Raw genomic sequence first — 18,343 nt, 5'->3', positions numbered from 1 at the left:
TTGAAAATCGCAGCACAATTTCCCGCCGTCAATCTTGAATTCAACATTTCGCTCGCATTTTGCAAACGAAAACGTAACGCGAGTTGCCTACCCCAAAAAGTAAAACTCCAGCTGAATCCCAATGCAGAAAGCGGGCGCTGCCAGCTGCTTGGTTAATGCCGTTTTCGACTTGGGGTGCAGTGGGGCGTGCCGTGGCTGAATAGCTGGGGGTTTTGTGCAAATGCAATTACCTTGGCTGGAAACAGAAACTTTGGGCAGAGGCGCGACGTCGACAGCGGCGGGCAGCAGACGTAACAGCGAATGCTGAAACCGAGTCAGTAAGACAGCAACAACAACAATAAGCAACAACAAACAATCGAGGTATCAACGGCCCGCGGCACGAACTGAAAAAAAATTCAAGCCCACACGAGGCGAGCTGAGTGCGAAAACGAAAGACTTAGGCGAAAAACTTGCTTGGCACGCGCTGCATTAAAACAAAAAAGTAACAACAACAAATCAAAATAATAGCAGCAACAAACGTCACGTCGCCAGCAGACAAAACAAACGTACAGCTTGATAATATAATAGATCTCTGTTTGGCAGGCCGAGAGATAAAAACGGCCAAGTAAAAAGTCACGCTACCTGTTTGAGTGTGTCGCATGGGGGCGTCGAACATGTTGGGTCCGAAACACAGCCGATCCACCACAGAAGCCAATTCCTTGAGCTAGGTCAGCAGCAGCGCTATCAGCTGCTCTAGATCATGAACTCTGCACGCGACCATGAAGGAAGCTGCAAGCTAATTAAAGTATAAGTAATATAGACAAATATATTTTAAAAAATATTTTGGAATACAAACAAAAATTTAATTAATAAAAATTACTTATGTAAGTAAAAATAAAACTTTTTCAATATAATTCGTATATTGCAAATATATATTTTTTATTTATTGAAAACAAGAATAAAAAGTTTATTAGGTAAGATAGGATTTTATTTACTGCTTTATTTTATTTTATTTTATTTTTATTTTTTAATATATAACGACCAATCTTTCTTAAGTTAATTGATGTAATTTTAAAGCATTAATATACGTAATTTCATATTTCATATTTAATATTTAATTAAAATTAAAATTTTTTATTAATTTTTTCATATAAGTTATCATTTTTAAATCAAATTTAAATATATTTTAAAATTGTTATATATTTATTATATTTATTGTATATTTTTATATATTTAAGTTATTAATTTTTATGTATATTTATATATTTATTGGTGAATTTATTACTTATTAACATACTTGATGCTTCTCACACTTAAGCTAATTACTAACTTTCTACTTAGTAATTATGATTATTAGCTGAGAACCCAAAAAAAAAAAAAAAAAACAAAAAAAAAAAACAAAAACAAAAGCGAATTGAAAGCTTAAGCATTTCTACGGCGCACACATAAATAGCTATAATTATTGGAGTACTCGAAGCCCATGAGTGGCCCGCATGGAGTGCGAGCCAACGATAATGTTGATCGGTGTCTGCTCAGCTGCAACATGTTGGCTTCGAGCTCGCTGCACTGCTGGCCGCAGCTCAGGCCCAGCCTGTCTGACGAGTCGAGGCCCATGCTTCGAGTCAGTTGAACATCGCAGCTCCAGCAGATCGGTTGGCCAGAGAAAACAGTTCGCGCGTGCGCGTTTCAGCTAGCTCACAAAGCCGTAGAGTAGACTTCCATCCATACACAAAGCAAACGATAACAAGTGCGAATGATCCTGGACTCAGCAAAGGATAACACATGCCACAAGTGACATAAGACACACAGCTCGATCATCAAAAGTGTTTTGCAAGTGAAGCTATTTTCTTAGGGGGGAGCCCATCGGCTGTAGATCGACGTAATCGTTACGCTTAGGTGCTAGCAACGGTTGCATTGCCAATTTAACGAGTGAGTGTTGTGCGTGTGTCTGTGTGCGAGAGCCTCTCTCTCTCTCTGTGTCTCTGGCTCTGTCTCTGTCTCCCTGTCTCTCCCTCCCTCTCTCTCGCACTCTCTTTCTCTCTCTCCGGCTGTCTGGCTCGCCGTTGAACACCAAATGTGGCCGAATAGTCGCGCGTGCCGCTGGGGCTCATGGCCAACGGCGCTGCTGTTGCACAGCCTGGTGGCACTTCTGGTCTGCGGCAGCGCCGACGCCTTCACAATACTCTCGCCCTTCAGCTACAGCTCGCTGAGCTTCAAGAATCTGTTGAACAGCGTCTTCCTCTCGAGCAACGCCAATTTGGCTGGCGGCGGACGCAACCTCAAATCTGATGTGCTCGAAGATGCTTCGCTGATAACGGTAAGTACCCACGCCTCGCCTCCCAGGGCGCCCGAACAATGCCGGGCAACCATAACTGGGCTAGCCACAGCTAAAGTTGTTAGCATTGACATTTGTTATTGTTATTGTTACTGTTGTTAATGTCATTGTTGTTGTTATTGTAGTTACCTTCGTTACCTTTTCTGTTACCGGTTATTTTTCTCTCAGTGCCACCAGCCACATACAATTTTTCTTGCGCTTCGGCTCAGCCAAAATTTCTATGTTAAATAAATTTACACTTACCTTTTTTTATGTCTTCTCACTGTTCGTTCAAAAGAAAGTTTTCTTCGTTTTCTGCAGTTCGTTGAACTTCGTCTTTGTTGCCATAATAATCAGTTCCAGTGCTCCAGAACTTTATGCTGGGGGCTTGGAGCTCGCTCTAATCATGGCCAAGCACGTGAAGCACTCGCCCTTCACGTGCAAGTTCTCTGGTTCATTTGAGAGTGAACTCCTTTTATGGCCAAGTGACGTGCGCGAAACTCATCGCGGTGTGCCGACTCTTTGCCATGACTAGTGTGACTTGTTGTTGGCTTTTATGGCATCGCCGCTAATTTATACTGATGCGCTAATCAACACTCTAAATGGTCGCAAAAAATATATGTAAAAATAAAGCATTCGAGTGCATTTCCCGGAATTTCGAAATGAAATGCCAGAGATGGACTCTGTGGAGAATTTGTGAAAAATACATATTTTGTTTATGTTAATATATATATTTGTATATGTATATTTTTTTTCTTTTTTTGAAATGTGTGACAATTTTTTTTTAAAGAAATGGTGTTAAATGAAATGTCATCGAAAGTAAGCAAACTTCAAATGAATTGAGTTCATTTAATACATGAGACTAGCAAAAATTCAAAACTTTTACTATGATATATTTTTAGTAATTTTCAATCAAAAAATGTAAATAATTCAACTTAAAAGTAATTTTATAAAATATAAAGATAATTATAAAATATAATTAAATTGTAGAAATATTTAAATAGTCAATCAATAGGTTTCTGCGATAAATGAAACCTTTTAGTGTTGATTTGCTAATCATTAATATTGATTAGCTGTCTCTTTGACTAATGACTCATTGAAGGACTGCTTATATGAATGATTCACTGTTTGATCGAATAGCTGGGCTTTAGGCTTAACATTTTACTGTGCGAACTAGATCTGTCAGCCTCCAATAATAAAATGAAATATGGAACTATTTTATTTTATTTTTATTTATTTTTTTAAGAGTCACAAAGCATATACAATATAATATAAACATGGTCAACTCAATCCAGTGATATATATAAGTTTGTTAAAAATGTAAACATGCATCATACAACATTTACACATACATAGCAACCCAGGAAATTCAGCTAGATGTAATAAAACGATCTACAAATATTTCTATAACCAAGTTCGAATGGAATATAAATAAAATAAATAAATGTTATGCATTTGAATCAGGTATACCTCAGGGCTGTCAAGGTATTTTACAACTGTGACCTTGGCGCCCTAACTGGGCCGTTAGGTGGCCCACTTCACGTGGCTGCAATTAGATCAATTAACTCGGCTTCCGTTCACATCATTATTCCAAAGGCAGGCGACGCTGCTTGGCGTTGGGATTTTCTGAGGTCAATCTAACATTTGCATTTCAAGAAAACTGAAAAAGTTAAATGTTAAAAGAAATCATTTGGCAGCCAGCCACCAAGGGTATGGGCCGAAATTTGAAGAGCAAATATTGCAGAGGATTACAACACTCGCACACGGCTATAATAAAGGCGGGGTCAATAATGCTCGATAATGCCAAGCAGGCGAAAATTGACAAAGCCAATAAACTCGACAGCCAAAAATGAAGAAGAGGCAAAGTGCTTATTGACATGGCAAGCAAACAACAATAACAAATTACCAAATAGAAGACTCTGCGGAGGAGGGTTTGGCTGGCGGTTACGTGATAACGTAATGTGCATTATGCGATTTACGTGCGTCGTAGACCTGACTGGGTGATAGATAGTAGATATGCGAGCACTGTCAACCTGGGTAACCATATTAAAGGCTGACAGACAGATAGACAGACAGGCTGGAATTGAAACTGAAACTAAAACTGAATCCAAAACCGAGACTGAAACTGAATCTTATGCAAAGTCATGGCTGGGCTTTCGAATGCGGCCAACAAACTAAGCGAACCAAAAAGGCAAAGCCCAACAAACTCTTCAACAATTTCTGCACGTTGCCAATTGCATAATCGCAGGGGACCCAAGAGAGAGAGAGAGAGAGAGCTGAGGGAGAGACACCTTTAATGCCAGCAATAACAAATTGTAAATTGTCAACTACACACACACACGCAGACACAGTCACATAGGTACACACGTACACGCACGTACATTATAATCAACATGCAATTAGGCTAACCTGTCGACTGGCTGACTGACTTTGAAATATGGGTTAGCAGCCCTCGCCTCACGTGCCCAACACATTGGCTTACCCAACCAAAGATTTCAGATCTCCAGAGGTATATATCTCTCTCCCTCTATCTCTCTCTCTCCCTCTCTTGCTTTGTCAACAAAAATAAGGAAATGCGATTGCAATAGTTTTTTTTGTCTCCTATCGTTTCTATTATATACACATATATATATTTTTTTATCTTGTAAGGTTTGGTTTACTTTTTTCTGCCTTTGTTTCGCTTCAGTTTTTGTCTATTTTCTTCTGCTTGTTTTTTAGGTGCCTTAATTTGAATTTAAAGAGTTTCCGCATAGGTTTTTGCATGCCAAATGCGAACAGATTTGTAAATTATTGTCATCAACTTGATTACGTAGCTTGACAAATGGACAGCTGCAATTCGATTGGAATACCGACCGGAATTTAGAGGAGAGCATATGGGCAGCTACATGCAAACCCTTGACCCAAGGTAGATTAGCTAGCTACAGAAAATTATTAATAGACTTTTTAAAGATTTCTTTTAAAATTTGGAAATAATTTACTTCAGCAAATGAATAGATATCTTGAAGAAAAGGAAAAAATTAAATAAATAAATATTAAAAAAATAATAATAACATAAATAATTAAATTAATAATATTCATAATTAAATTCTATAAAAAAAAAAAATAATTAAAACTTTTTAAGCTCCATATTCAAGTTATTTTATTTGTATTATTTGCATTAATTTTGATTGATGCATAATTTTGTGAAAGCCATTAAAATATTATCAAAATATATTTATAAATAACTATTTATTAGTAGATTTGGACCCTTTAAGTTTTCCTTAAGATTTTATACAATTATATATTCAAATTTTTTAATTAAATACTTAAATTATTATTTTCTTAGTTATCACAAAGCCATATTGCCTTAAGGCTTTACCAATTATATGATATTTCGATCGATTTATATAACTGTCGTTTGGTCTAGATACAATATGATGATGTATTGTGTTATAATAGTCAGTCGAGCTACCTGAAACGCTCTCAACAAAAGTTCAAATGTGATTAACCTTTTATGTTTTGATGTCATCAAATTGATGTCAGGCCAACGAGAGCATGGCAAATGCTAAAGCATGGCAAGTCGAGACTTAAAAATATAAACATCTGCTGATGTACGCGGCACCTTGTCGATGTATGTGTGTATAGGAAAAACTGGTTGAGTTGACGGCTGTAGATTTTAATGGCGAGCAGAAATGTGCGCCGAGATGTCAATATCAAGGTCGGTTACAAAACAACAAAACAAACACTGGCCCGATCGATAAGTGCGGCGGTTTCCTTGTGGTCCAATGCGAGAAATCAAAAGTGTTTTATGCAAATGAGCTAAGCCCATAAACAAAAAACATCAACAAATACAAAATGCACACACGTCAAATTTGCATTGACATTAACAACAATAACAACAATAATAATAATAATAATAATAGCAGCGGCAGCAACAATACTGCGAATTTGTGTGTAAACAAAGCGCTAAAAGCCACGCCCCAATGCCGCCCAGCACACACACAGATTAAGCGTGGACACAAACCACAAAACCAAAACACACAGACGAACCGCAGCCACAATTTAGTGGGTCAAGTTGCCTTCAACATGTGATAAACGAAAATTATGTTTCAGCTGCTAATCAGCGCCAAAAAAAAAAAAAAAAAAACAAAAATAATAAAAAAAAGTTAAAATATGTATTTTGCCAGTTAGCGTAGCAGTAAAAACATAAACGAAAACCTTGCATATCATATTGACATAGGTCTCGAACAGCCAACTCTCATTTATTTAATAACAGTTTTTATCATTTATTTACTCAGTCTCATTTTGGTTTGTTCAAATGGCAGCTCATAAAATAAATATTTAAATATTTGTGTAATATTTCCATTGCAACTCGCTATTCAAAGTTAGTTTTCCAACTATTCGCTGGTTGAGGCATGATAAAAAAAAAAAGAAAAATAATTTTAATATGCCAGCGCTGTTGTTGGCGGTGGCTGCGCAGCTCCGAAATTTCAGTGAATTACAGTTGCCAATAAAATAATTTAACAAACATTTGATGCGATTACGCAAACAGTTCGCAGCAAACATTAAAACTCAAATTAATTTGCTATGACTTGTGTACGACTGTGAGCCATAATACCAAATTATATGCAGTCGAATGTGTGCTGCGATGCTAGGTCTATGCAGTGTTATTATAAATAGGAGCTCATTTGAAATTTAAATGGGAATTAATTAAGTATTTAAGTAGACAGCGACTTTATCAAGTCAATGTGGTAGCGTTTATAATTCTACCGATATCGTTAATTATTGTTTAAAATATTGCTTTTGATTAAATAAAACTAAATATATAAAACAAAGCAATAAAATATTTGTTATTTTTTTTATAAAAAAAAAAATTTAAAAAAAAATAAATACTATAAATTTATGAAGTTATTTGAATCTAATTGGTTCTCGCTTTGCTTCATTACAACTCACTAAAAATATCTTATTGATTTCCTATTTTATTTCATGAAAAATATTTAGGTTGTTCTTTAGAACAAAATACAAAAATCATTACTCTCATTTATTTTTCTTTTAAATATTTTTATTTTTTTTTATTTATTTTTTTAAATTTTTTTATATTGATTTTTTTTAAATATTTTTTTTATCCTATGTTTTTATATATTTATTTTTATTAATTTTTTCCTAATTAATATTTTACTTTTAATATTTTGAGAAATTTTGCAAATAGCTTAATGGTAATATAAATTCAGTGAACATCTTTAATTCACGCCTAACTGTGCCAGAGTCACTCGTTATTTGATCTGATAGCAGTTTCATGATAAATTTAGAAACAAGTCAAGACTTAAAGTGTGTAATTAGTAATAAGTAATTTGAAATTTCACAAGCATTCAAGAGATAAAGCTTGGCTGCTTATATAATAAGATTTATGAATGGCAATTTGCAGATTTTATCAGTGGACAGCAAACAAAATGTAAATGCTTGAATGCAGCTTGTTGCATTTTGGATTGCCACACATATTTTGCGTTGACTGCAGCGGCATTTCACAACACTGGTGGTGTAGCACGGCCCCGTAGTGACAGCCCCAGCGACAGCTGCCTGCCATGGGGATTGCCCGCCTCAGCACAGCCAGCGAGATGCGACTGCAACTTCGCAGTTTTATTTTTTATGCTTCTTCTTCTATTTCTCTTGCATTTTTGAAAACTTTGCCAATGTGCGAATGTGGCTAAAGCTAATATTGGCTGGGCCGCTTTTGGCCGGCTCGAAAAGTGTGTCAAATTGAGTAGTCGCCGTTTGTTTGCCAAGAAAAACAAAAGGGGCCGGCATGGCCAGCTGTTGAAATAACACAGCTCTGGCCTTTTATTCTTTGCGACCACAAAAGAAATTGCATAACAAAGGCGCTAGGAAATGGACAAGAAAGAGAGAGCCAAAAAAAAAAACACCTTAAATTTATGCCTAAACATTGGCAAAAGCGTGAAAAAGGAAAGAAATATTTCAGTGGCTCAGTTTGCGGTACCACTTCCTCATGTTGGCCAACCAGCCGGCAAGTCAGTTGGCCAATGCAATTGGCAATACCTATTTAATGAGCATTTGTTGCTGTTGCTGCCGCTGCCTCAGCCGCTGGCCAGAGTCTCAGCTGTAGCTACTCCGATTCGCTGCCAAGGTTAATTAAAATGCCAAACAGCTTCAACTGTGCTTTTTATGCATGTTTACGCGCGCTCTCCCTCACACACACTCTCTCTCTTCCACTCTGGCTCTCTTTCTCTTTGTTTTACTCTCTGGTTGCTGTAATCGCGTGTTTTTATTATTAATTTTGCAGCTATTGTTTTATAAGCCAACAATTATTTCGGCACCAACTTCAACGATTGTATAACTCCAAAGACTTATCAAAATTATCACGAAACATTTAAAATCTATAAACATTATGCAGAGGCGGAAAAAAGCGCGCCACTGGGGGCACTCGCTATGCTCGTATGCCGTCATACGCCGCGTATGCGTAATACGTGACTCTGCTGCCTGCTGCGTCACATTCGGCTGAAATTCTAAATCTGATGTTTATCATATAAACAATTGAAAACTATTCAATTAAGCTCTTCTTCTCTCTTCGATGCGCCTTTGCGTGTTAATAAAGAAATTTTAATTGGCATGCGAAACTGCGTGGGCGGCTCCGTTTTGATGCGGCACGGCGCATGGCAATCAAAATAGTTACGAAAAGTAATTATTGCCGTAAAGGAAACATTTCATTTTATCACCTTGAAGTTTGCTTTTCATGAACATTTAAATAAGCTTTATTCATTTAAGACTATCCTCTGATATACGAGAGCATGACTATATTTTAATACTATTCAATATATGCTAGATAGTTATTATCCATGCTTCACATATTTTTAAATCAGTTTCATTTCAGCCTTCTGCTCGGTATTTGAGAAAATATCTCAGACAACAATAAAAATAAATTGAATTTCTGCAGATTCATTACGTCTCATATTCAATATCGATTATCATATTCAAATTCACAGCTAAAAAGTTAGACTATGCAGATTATTCCGTTTATTTGCCTCTCATTCTCAAGCACTCAATAATCTCTTTTAATCGCTGGCTTATTAAGTTTATTGAGTTTTGCTTGCACATTCTCTGATAGTCTTCATATCCCTTGCAGCTCATAAAATAGCTGAGCACACCAATTTGCTGAGAGCTGGAGCTAGAGTTCGAGTCGGCTGTGGGTCGACCGCAACAGGCGGCTCTGGGTGTTGCAAGCCTGGCTGGCTATGCAGGTTGTTTAACTTGTTGATGCTATAAATTAAAATTCATTAGCCCAAATTGCTGTGGTTAGGGCCCGCAGACGATGTCGCAGCTGGCGAACGAGGCGGCTCCACCTGAAGCAGCGCCGCAGAGTTATGCAAATTGGAAAAGCAGGCGGCGCATTGAAAAGGGGCAAGGGCTGGGTGTGGCCGCCGCAGCAGCAACTCAATTTCACACTGCCATGATTTGCACTTGCGATTCTAATGGAATTTCTCTTGGTTTTTTCTCGCATTGCTCCCGTCTCTTTGGATAGCCGAAATTAATACGCAAATACGGATATCCGTCGGAGACGCACACAGTGGTTACCAAGGATGGATACATACTGGAAATGCATCGCATACCAAAGAAGGGTGCCCAGCCGGTGCTGCTCATGCACGGCATTCTGGATACCTCAGCGACGTGGGTGCTAATGGGACCCAAGTCGGGCCTGGGTGAGTCTCTCTATATGTACAGCTCTTTCTACTCAACTCTATGTATGCTAATCATCGTGGCTTGCAGGCTACATGCTCTCCGATCTGGGCTATGATGTCTGGATGGGTAATTCGCGCGGCAATCGCTACTCGAAGAACCACACCAGCCTCAACAGCGACTACCAGGAGTTCTGGGACTTTACGTTCCACGAGATGGGCAAATACGATCTGCCGGCCAATATTGACTATATACTCAGCAAGACGGGCTACGAGCAGCTCCATTACATTGGGCACTCGCAGGGCACGGCCATATTCTGGGTGCTGTGCTCCGAGCAGCCCGCCTACTCGCAGAAAATCACCTCGATGCACGCCCTGGCGCCCATCGCCTACATCCACGACATGAAGAGTCCGCTGTTTCGCACCCTCGTATTATTTCTCGACTTCCTAACGGTAAATTCGGAATATGGTGCAGTCGCATCGATACGATTTAAACCAATCCGTATTTGATTTTTTCTCTGTCTATTTTTTTTTGGTCCTATTTGGCAGGCAGCGACGCGAATGCTGCGCATCACGGAATTCATGCCCAACACGAAATTTCTGGTGGACCACAGCCAGGTTGTGTGCCACGACAATGCCATGACGCAGGATGTCTGCTCGAATATCCTGTTTTTGGTCGCCGGCTACAATTCCGAACAGCTCAACAAGGTAATGTGCCCGCCGGCCACTGGCCAAAGGCCCCCAGCCAAGGGCCCCCAGCCAAAGGCCCCTAGCCCATGACTCTCTCTATCTCTCCCCCCATGTTCAATGCAATTTTCGCGTGTTTTTTCCGAAAATGTTTGCGGGCATCGATTTGAATTCTCCCATGGGCACATTCGATGCTCGCTCTTCTTCTTGTTATTGCTGTTGGTGTCCAGCTCGATTGGGGATTGTGTTCATTAAGTTGGCACTTCATTTGGCTATCCATTGCGGTACTTTGGGTGTGCTTACTGTCGATGTGATTAAGTGAGTGGGCCCCGGGCTATAGCTGCAGGTTTCTCAGCTTAACAAACTGCACGAATAAGCGAAAATCAAAGAGGGATTTCAGCTTGACCAAATGCTGCATAATATGTTTACAAAATCAAAGTTTATTTAAAAATAAATATTTGTCGTTACATAGAGCAGATAGTTTTGTCAAGCTAGCCTCTTCTTTCTTTTTCTATCTATCTTACTCACACTGTATCCTCTTCTCTCGCTCTCTCTTAATATCAGCGCCCAGAACGATCTTAGCCTCAGTCTCAATCTCAATTGCAAACTCCCAATTTTTCTTCCTCTAGCTGTGCTTCTTTCTCCTCTTCTGCCCCTCTCTATTTGCCTTTCACTCACTCTCATTCTATCATTCTCTCAGACTATGCCTCTCTCGCTCTCTTTATTCCCTCCACTACTCTATCTATACATTTCGGCAGAAATATTTCTGTCTTTATATCTTACTGTCTCTCTCTCTCTCCCTCTCTCTCTCTCTCCCTCTCTCTCTCTCCCTCTCTCTCTCTCCCTCTCTCTATTTCAATATATCTCTTACCATCCCTCCCTCCCGCTTAAATGTCTCCCTTACACATCATTAACCAAATCTCGTTGTCTACCCCAACTGACAGTTTTAGTGCCCCCTCAAATTTGAAGTTATGGCCCGCATAATGGAATGGCCCACGCCTAGGCAACTGCATTGAGTGTTATGGCATCCATTGCATAGAATGGTGTAATTCTCCACAATGCCACTGAATGCCTCAACTCTGTGCCATTGTCATCGTTGTTGCTTTGTTATACGCCTGGGGATCGAACGAACAATCAGGTTAATCAACTGACAGAGGCTGGGCGTAAGCGTTGAGCCGCCAACTAAGGGGCAATACATGCAAATTAGGCAATGTTCTAATCCTTGACTAGGTCAGCTCTGAATAGATACGGAACGGAATACTTTGGTTGCTGTCAAGGGTTACAGTTCGTATGCGTAATATTTTTGTAGAGATAGCGAAGAGAGTCCAAACAAGAGTTTGCAAAAATATATTGAGCTCACTCCATTCATACATATTTTGATCAGCATTAATATATTCTATTCTAGACTCTGTTTCCTTTTTATCAGTATTAACATCTTCTATCCTAGACTATGCTGCCCGTCATGCTAAGCCACACGCCTTCCGGTGCCTCGATCAAGCAGCTGGAGCACTTTGGGCAGCTGATGAAGTCGGGCCACTTCCGCAAGTTCGATCGGGGCTATTTGAGGAATCAGCTGGAATACAATCGCATGACGCCGCCCGACTACGATCTGTCCCGTGTCAAGGTGCCGGTGGCGCTGTACTACTCGGTCAACGATCTGCTCGTATCGACGACGGGTGTCGATCGGCTGGCCAGGGAGCTGCCGAACGTGATAGACAAGTATCTGGTGCCGATGGAGCGCTTCAATCACTTGGACTTCCTGTGGGCCATCGACGTGAAGCCGCTGGTCTACAATCGGCTGGTGCGGAACATACGACGCGTGGAGAATCAACGGGCCAAGCTGACAGCCAATTTGGCCAGCTTCCTGGCCATGCAGCTGCAGCGTCAGCAGCAGCTCCAGAATCAAATACAAATGCAGACTCAGCTACACTCAGCCTTGCCGCCCAATGTTCACTTGCCACATCGCATCGACCAGGACTTCATGATGCCAACTGCGACTGCAATGCCGCTAACAACAACAACAACAACAACGACGACGGCAGCAACGATGACAATAATAACGACAACACCCACAACGACGACAGCGACGACACAGGAAACGGCAACCACAGCAGCAGAGGATGTGATGGAGCCAACAACAACAGCAACAACAACATTTCCATTCGAGTTCGCCGCGTGATTTGTCCTCTGCTCCAGGCTCAAGGGCAAGGTTCTATAACTTGTGTAATTTCATTTGACTGTGATGACATTTTAACAATTTACGCTCTGATCCCAGCGTCTAGCTCCGACTGCTTCCCGTGTCCCTTTGGAGCAGCAGACGCAGCTACATCAACTCAGGCACGCCCAGCACCCATTCACATTCACATCATATTCTTGACTAGGCGCAAGCACAGCTCTCTTCCATCCATCCATCCGTCCATCCATCCGTCCATCCATCCACCCATCATCCGATCACAAAACACTGGAGCCCATTCGAAAACTCTATTTACCAGATTTTACCTAGTAACTACTTTCGATGTTGCTTGCCCCCGTCTGCAAGCGTTTTATTTATGTATGTGTACAAATTTATGTATTTTTAATAATAAATATAATTTTTAAGATAATTTGCAATGTTTGGAGTTTCATTGAGGAAGGAGCGGGAGTTACTGAAAAGGTGTATGAGAGCTGGGAAAATATTGTGTCGATTTATTCAGATACAAGATTTCAGTTAGTATATTTATTCTGTTATTTATGAAAATCTTACTGAAATGCAGAAAAATAGAATTGTTTTTATATATTTGGAAATACCGAATGTTATACAAGAAGAAGTTAAAAATATATTTTAAAAATATATATTAAATATATATTAAACCTTACTTTAAATTTGTAATTTCATATTGATAATCTATATTATTAAACAATATAATTATCAATATATTAATTATATTCATATTCATATATATTTTAAATTTCAGAGTTTTTTTATAAAAATGGAATTGATTAAAAATATTTAAAAAGTATGCAACAGCTTAACGCAATCACCACCTTAAATTATGCCATAAAATATGCGCGCGTTTCTGGCGCGTTTAAAAACGCGCGCACGCCACACTAAGCCATTTGATTGTTGCCACAGCTCAGCCAGCGCTAAATATTGCATTTGTGGATGCAGCTCGACATTTAATTGCAACTTAAAATGCAACTCATTTCGACAGGCGGAGCGAAAAGTTTATGCGTCGCAGCGGACAGGAGACGGCCGGGAAGGCGCCCCGGGGCAGCTGTTCCAAGATGCGTTTCAAGCCACCCATCCGGGGCCGGCAGAGCTGTGCACTTTGGCGACAGGCTGTGGCTGCATGCCAAACGAATTGCCATCATTTGTTGTCGTCTTTAGAGAGTCGCAGCAGTGGGAGGCGCTTTCAGGACTGTGACTGCTTTTATATTGCATTGCGTATCAGCTGTGCGCAAACTTACCTGGCGCACTGTCACTAAATAAACACGCAAACAGCCGCAGTGCTTTGCCGGGATAAATTCGAAACTCTCTGCCTCTCTATCACTCCCACGCTCTCTGTCTCTTTTTATCAGCATGCCAGCTACACTCTGCCCGTTAGCAGGCAAAATAAAAAATATTGACTTGACGACTCAACGGTACGCGCTTCATCCGGGCACTGTGCGCCACAAATTGCATTCGTCTCTCATTGAAATTGAAAAAGTTGAACAATACGATGAATATTTTAAATATTGCCCAGTTGAAGATAAACAATCAACTATATATTATTTTGTATATAAATATATGTTATATTTTATATATACCGATATATATATAACATTTTTTTTATATTTATGATGGTATTATACCTGCATTAAGTAGCAGAAATAGCTTAAGGAAATACATTCATATATTATACTCTATTAAAACTTTACAGCTGTTGTTTGAGTTGGGAGTGATATTAAAGTGTTGAAACTTCAAGAATATTACTATAAAACTTTGAGTAAGTAATTTACATAAGTAGTAAAACCAAACTACGTATAGTTTCTCTAATAATATGTATATTGTGTATTATAAGACTTGTTGGCCAATTTATACAATATTGATTTCCTCTCTCTTGCTCTTGCCAAGTTATATAATCTTTATATTAAAAAAATTGTTATACATTATATATAAAATGTTAAATATGAAGTTTGCTAAAAGCTTTAAGACCAGTTGACACAATGTTTGATAATTTACTTTATTTATTCTTTTGCTCTCTCTCTCTCTGTCTCTTTCTCTCTCCCTCTCTCTCACTCTCTCTTTCTCTCTTGCTGTTGCTACAATGGCGGAATGTGCAACTGACACAAATACAAGTTTAATTAGTTTCAGTTGTGCAGCCCACATGTTTGCATTGCCTCTAACTAACTTTTGTAGACATCAAGTCAGTCTCTTTCTATATATACCTCACACTCTCCATCTCGCTCTCCCTCTGTCTCTTTCTACTGTGTTGTCTCTTGTTTATCAGACTTTTGCGTACATTTTGTGTTCTCTTTATTTGCCTTTGCACACAAGTAGCACAAGTTGCTTCGATTTGCCAGTGCCACGCCCATGCTGTTCACTTTCCCACTGATTCCCTCTCTCTCTGCCTCTCTCCCTCTCTCTCTTTGTTCTTGTGTAAACAAGGCATTAAGTACAACAAAATAATTAAAGTCAATTAGTGGTGCTTGCCGTGGCACATTGCGAGTCCTTGGCTTGGCTTTCCTCTTGACTTCCTTTGGCACATAATGACATTGTGTTAGCCTCTCGCTAACGTCATTAGCTGTAGCTGCACAGCTGCAGTGCATTTGCTTCTGGAGAGTAAATATACAGCATCATAATTCACTTGTAATATTCTATGGAATTATTGTTAAGCGAGCTGCCCCTCAATGGGCTTTAAGTATTTCATTTAAGCCAAGTCTATCAATTGAAATCCACTTGTGGAACAAAGTTAATATTAATTCCGGCCACTGGCAGCTACACAGGGCAGGACGGGGAGCTTCCCATTAATCAGGTATTAAATGCTGTCAACGCTGCTCTTTATGCCTTTTTGCCAGTTAATTGAATTGCCAGCACAAACAATACAATTTTAACAATGCTCAAACTCTGCAAACGACACACAAATAAAAAAAAACACACACACTCACACACAACATTTTTGTATGCAATTATAATGCGCTTTTATGTTTTCTCTTCATAGTATTCGACATGAAAACTTTTTCAAGTGGAAGGTGAATTGCGTTTTTAGAAACAGTTTCAAGTTGTTTGGAACATTTGTAGCTCGAGCAGCTGAAGTGCTGCTCAGTGCCAATACAAAAGCGGACAATCCTGCGGGGAGCCAATTGTTATCCAATAAATTCAGTTTTTGAAAAGCTTTTTATACTCACTCATTTATTCGAAGAGCCAATTTGAAGACCAACCAAGTTCAGAAAGCCACGGCGGATATGTCCACGCCTAATAAGAGATCGGATCTGAAAATATAGTGACTTTTTCAATTCCGCTATATTTTAGGCACTATTGATGCTAAAGACCTAAAGCTTTGGTTGACCACCCAATATCAAAAACCACGCCCACAGGGACATGACAAACCACAGTAGTTTATATGTCCTACAGTTTAAGAGCTAGAAGCATCATTCGGACAATTGAGTTACTGCTGATTTCCTATATCGATGACCCAAAAATAATTGTTATGTATATTTATGTTATATATATCGAAAAATACCCTGTAATTTTCACAATTTTTAGTGAATGATTATTCTACAGCTGCTAACGCCCGACTGCAGCTTTATTACTCACTTATATATACATATATATATAAATATATGCTCAAGATTTTAAGTAAGACCTATCTTCTTTATTTAGTTGCATTTAGTCTGAGCCCTGTTGATATTATCCCATTGACTAATGAAATGAATAACTGATCTTATCATGATCATAATGGGGCGAGATGCGCCATCTTCACTCGAAATTAGTTTGCACTCAAAACCCACCGAACGAGCCTGACCTCGAGTGGATTGTATAAATTAGAGTGGTTTGGGCTTGCTTTTTCATTTGGATTCTCACCTTCTAAGAGTCAACAAGATATCCATCTAGCATTCGGAGCATTATGAAGATCTTCATCGTGCTGGTCCTGTTCATTGCTGCTGCGGCGGCGCTGCCTCAATTTGGATTTGGTGGCCCGCAATTTGGTGGCTCAGGATTTGGTGGCTTCGGATTTGGTGGCCCGCGACTTGGTGGCTTAGGATTTGGTGGCCCGCGATTTGGCCCAGGATTTGGTGGTCCTGGACGTTTTCGCGCCCGTATCGGCGGTATATCTGCGTCAGTCTCGGGGAACTTTTACAATGCCGGCTTCCACGGTTAAAGCCATTTCGTCTGTGCCGCATGCACCGACACAAAATATTCACTTAGTTGATATTAAAATATGTTAAACAAAACCGTGAATCAAAATGTATTTAAAGAGTGTATTTTGTATATTGGATTCCTTAATGAGTAAAGTAAAAGTAAATTCTGGGCTTCAATAGATCAAGTTTCCTTTATGGAAAAACGAAATGCTAGAAAAAATCTCTGAAACAGTTTTAGTAGAACTTTTGTTAAAATATCCAAATCATTCAATTAAAACTGCATCATTTAAATTATTTCTCTTTAACTTTTGAGTGTAAATATAAAAGAGATATGCCAAAACGCGAAACATTTCCGCTCTCTATTCTTCAATTATGGCAAAAACAAACATATTAAAAAATTGTTATTAAAATATAAATATTTTGATTGTAGTGAAGCTCTTTGATCTCAGCCGCGAAATAATGCCCTTCGTAATCAGTTCATCATAGCCAACAACTAATTAGAAGTCAAGAAAACCGGTATATTGGATGCAAGTACTACTAATACTCTGCATGCCATTTATCATACACAGCCCACTTATGGAGCCAGACTTAGTAGGGTTCAAGCACTTTGGTCCATTAGTTAGATGTTCATTGATGTTCCATTATACATTACTCGGTTGCAGTGGGGCTGTCCACCTCCTAATAAATAATCTCATCTTCAACCGATGTCCTCAACGTTACAAAATATATATATGTATGTATATATAGAAAAAAGCAAATACTCATAGTGAGAAATGGCTCATCTCTTTATCTTTAAAAAAAATTATTTGTCAAATAATATAAATAGTTTTGCATAACTTTAGGGCTAGTCAAAGTCAATAATAATTAATATACAAAATATCATTGCATAGCTCAAGGGGCAGTTGTTGTCATTTTAATGCATTGCTGACGAAAGTTTGACGCCTTTTTTGAAATGTACCAGGGTACCTACCAGATATGAGTATCAGAGAGAAATAATGAAGTCAACTGTAAAGTTTACCAGCAACAAAATTTCTGTCAGAGACGATCAGAAATTGATCAGTAAATGAAAAAAGTTTGTTAACGTCAATGCAACATAATCATGTTAACATACTGTTATCACAACCCCTCGCACCACTCTGCATAATAAGATTTATATTTTCTATAAAAATTCTTCTATTAAAGTTTAATTTATTCAAAATCACCTTCGCTCTTAATTTTAATGTATGCCAAAATAAGAGAATATGATAAATGCCTTTAGTATTTATTAACTTAAATTTTATATCCGCATATCTAAAATTTTAGTTCATTGTGAATTCTAAAATTTACTGCATATATAATAGTAATATGTGCCAGTTAAGCAATCTGAATTTTCCAA

The 18,343-nt window shown here is 38.8% G+C and overlaps 1 protein-coding gene across 1 annotated transcript; it reads left to right on the top strand.

Annotated features, from left to right (window-relative positions):
• The first annotated feature begins 1,582 nt into the window (after positions 1-1,582).
• LOC115562227 (lipase 3) lies at positions 1,583-13,250 on the top strand. Its single transcript, XM_030383300.2, has 5 exons — positions 1,583-2,296; positions 9,807-9,984; positions 10,052-10,413; positions 10,510-10,668; positions 12,095-13,250. The coding sequence occupies exons 1-5, from the start codon at positions 2,054-2,056 to the stop codon at positions 12,824-12,826; spliced, it is 1,674 nt and encodes a 557-aa protein (XP_030239160.1). The 5' UTR covers positions 1,583-2,053; the 3' UTR covers positions 12,827-13,250.
• The last annotated feature ends 5,093 nt before the right edge of the window (positions 13,251-18,343 follow it).

The sequence above is a fragment of the Drosophila navojoa genome, chromosome 3 (assembly GCF_054131105.1).
Source record: "Drosophila navojoa isolate 15081-1374.11 chromosome 3, UAZ_NAV_1.0, whole genome shotgun sequence".
Lineage (NCBI taxonomy): Eukaryota > Metazoa > Arthropoda > Insecta > Diptera > Drosophilidae > Drosophila > Drosophila navojoa.
The sequence above is the reverse complement of the archived record's forward strand: the minus strand, read 5'-3'. Positions and strand labels throughout refer to the sequence as shown.

Coding starts and splice junctions, on each gene's coding strand:
- LOC115562227 (XM_030383300.2), top strand. CDS start 2,054: ATGTGGCCGAATAGTCGCGCGTGCCGCTGGGGCTCATGGCCAACGGCG. Junction 2,297..9,806: donor AAGATGCTTCGCTGATAACG/GTAAGTACCCAC, acceptor CTCTTTGGATAG/CCGAAATTAATACGCAAATA. Junction 10,414..10,509: donor TATTTCTCGACTTCCTAACG/GTAAATTCGGAA, acceptor CCTATTTGGCAG/GCAGCGACGCGAATGCTGCG.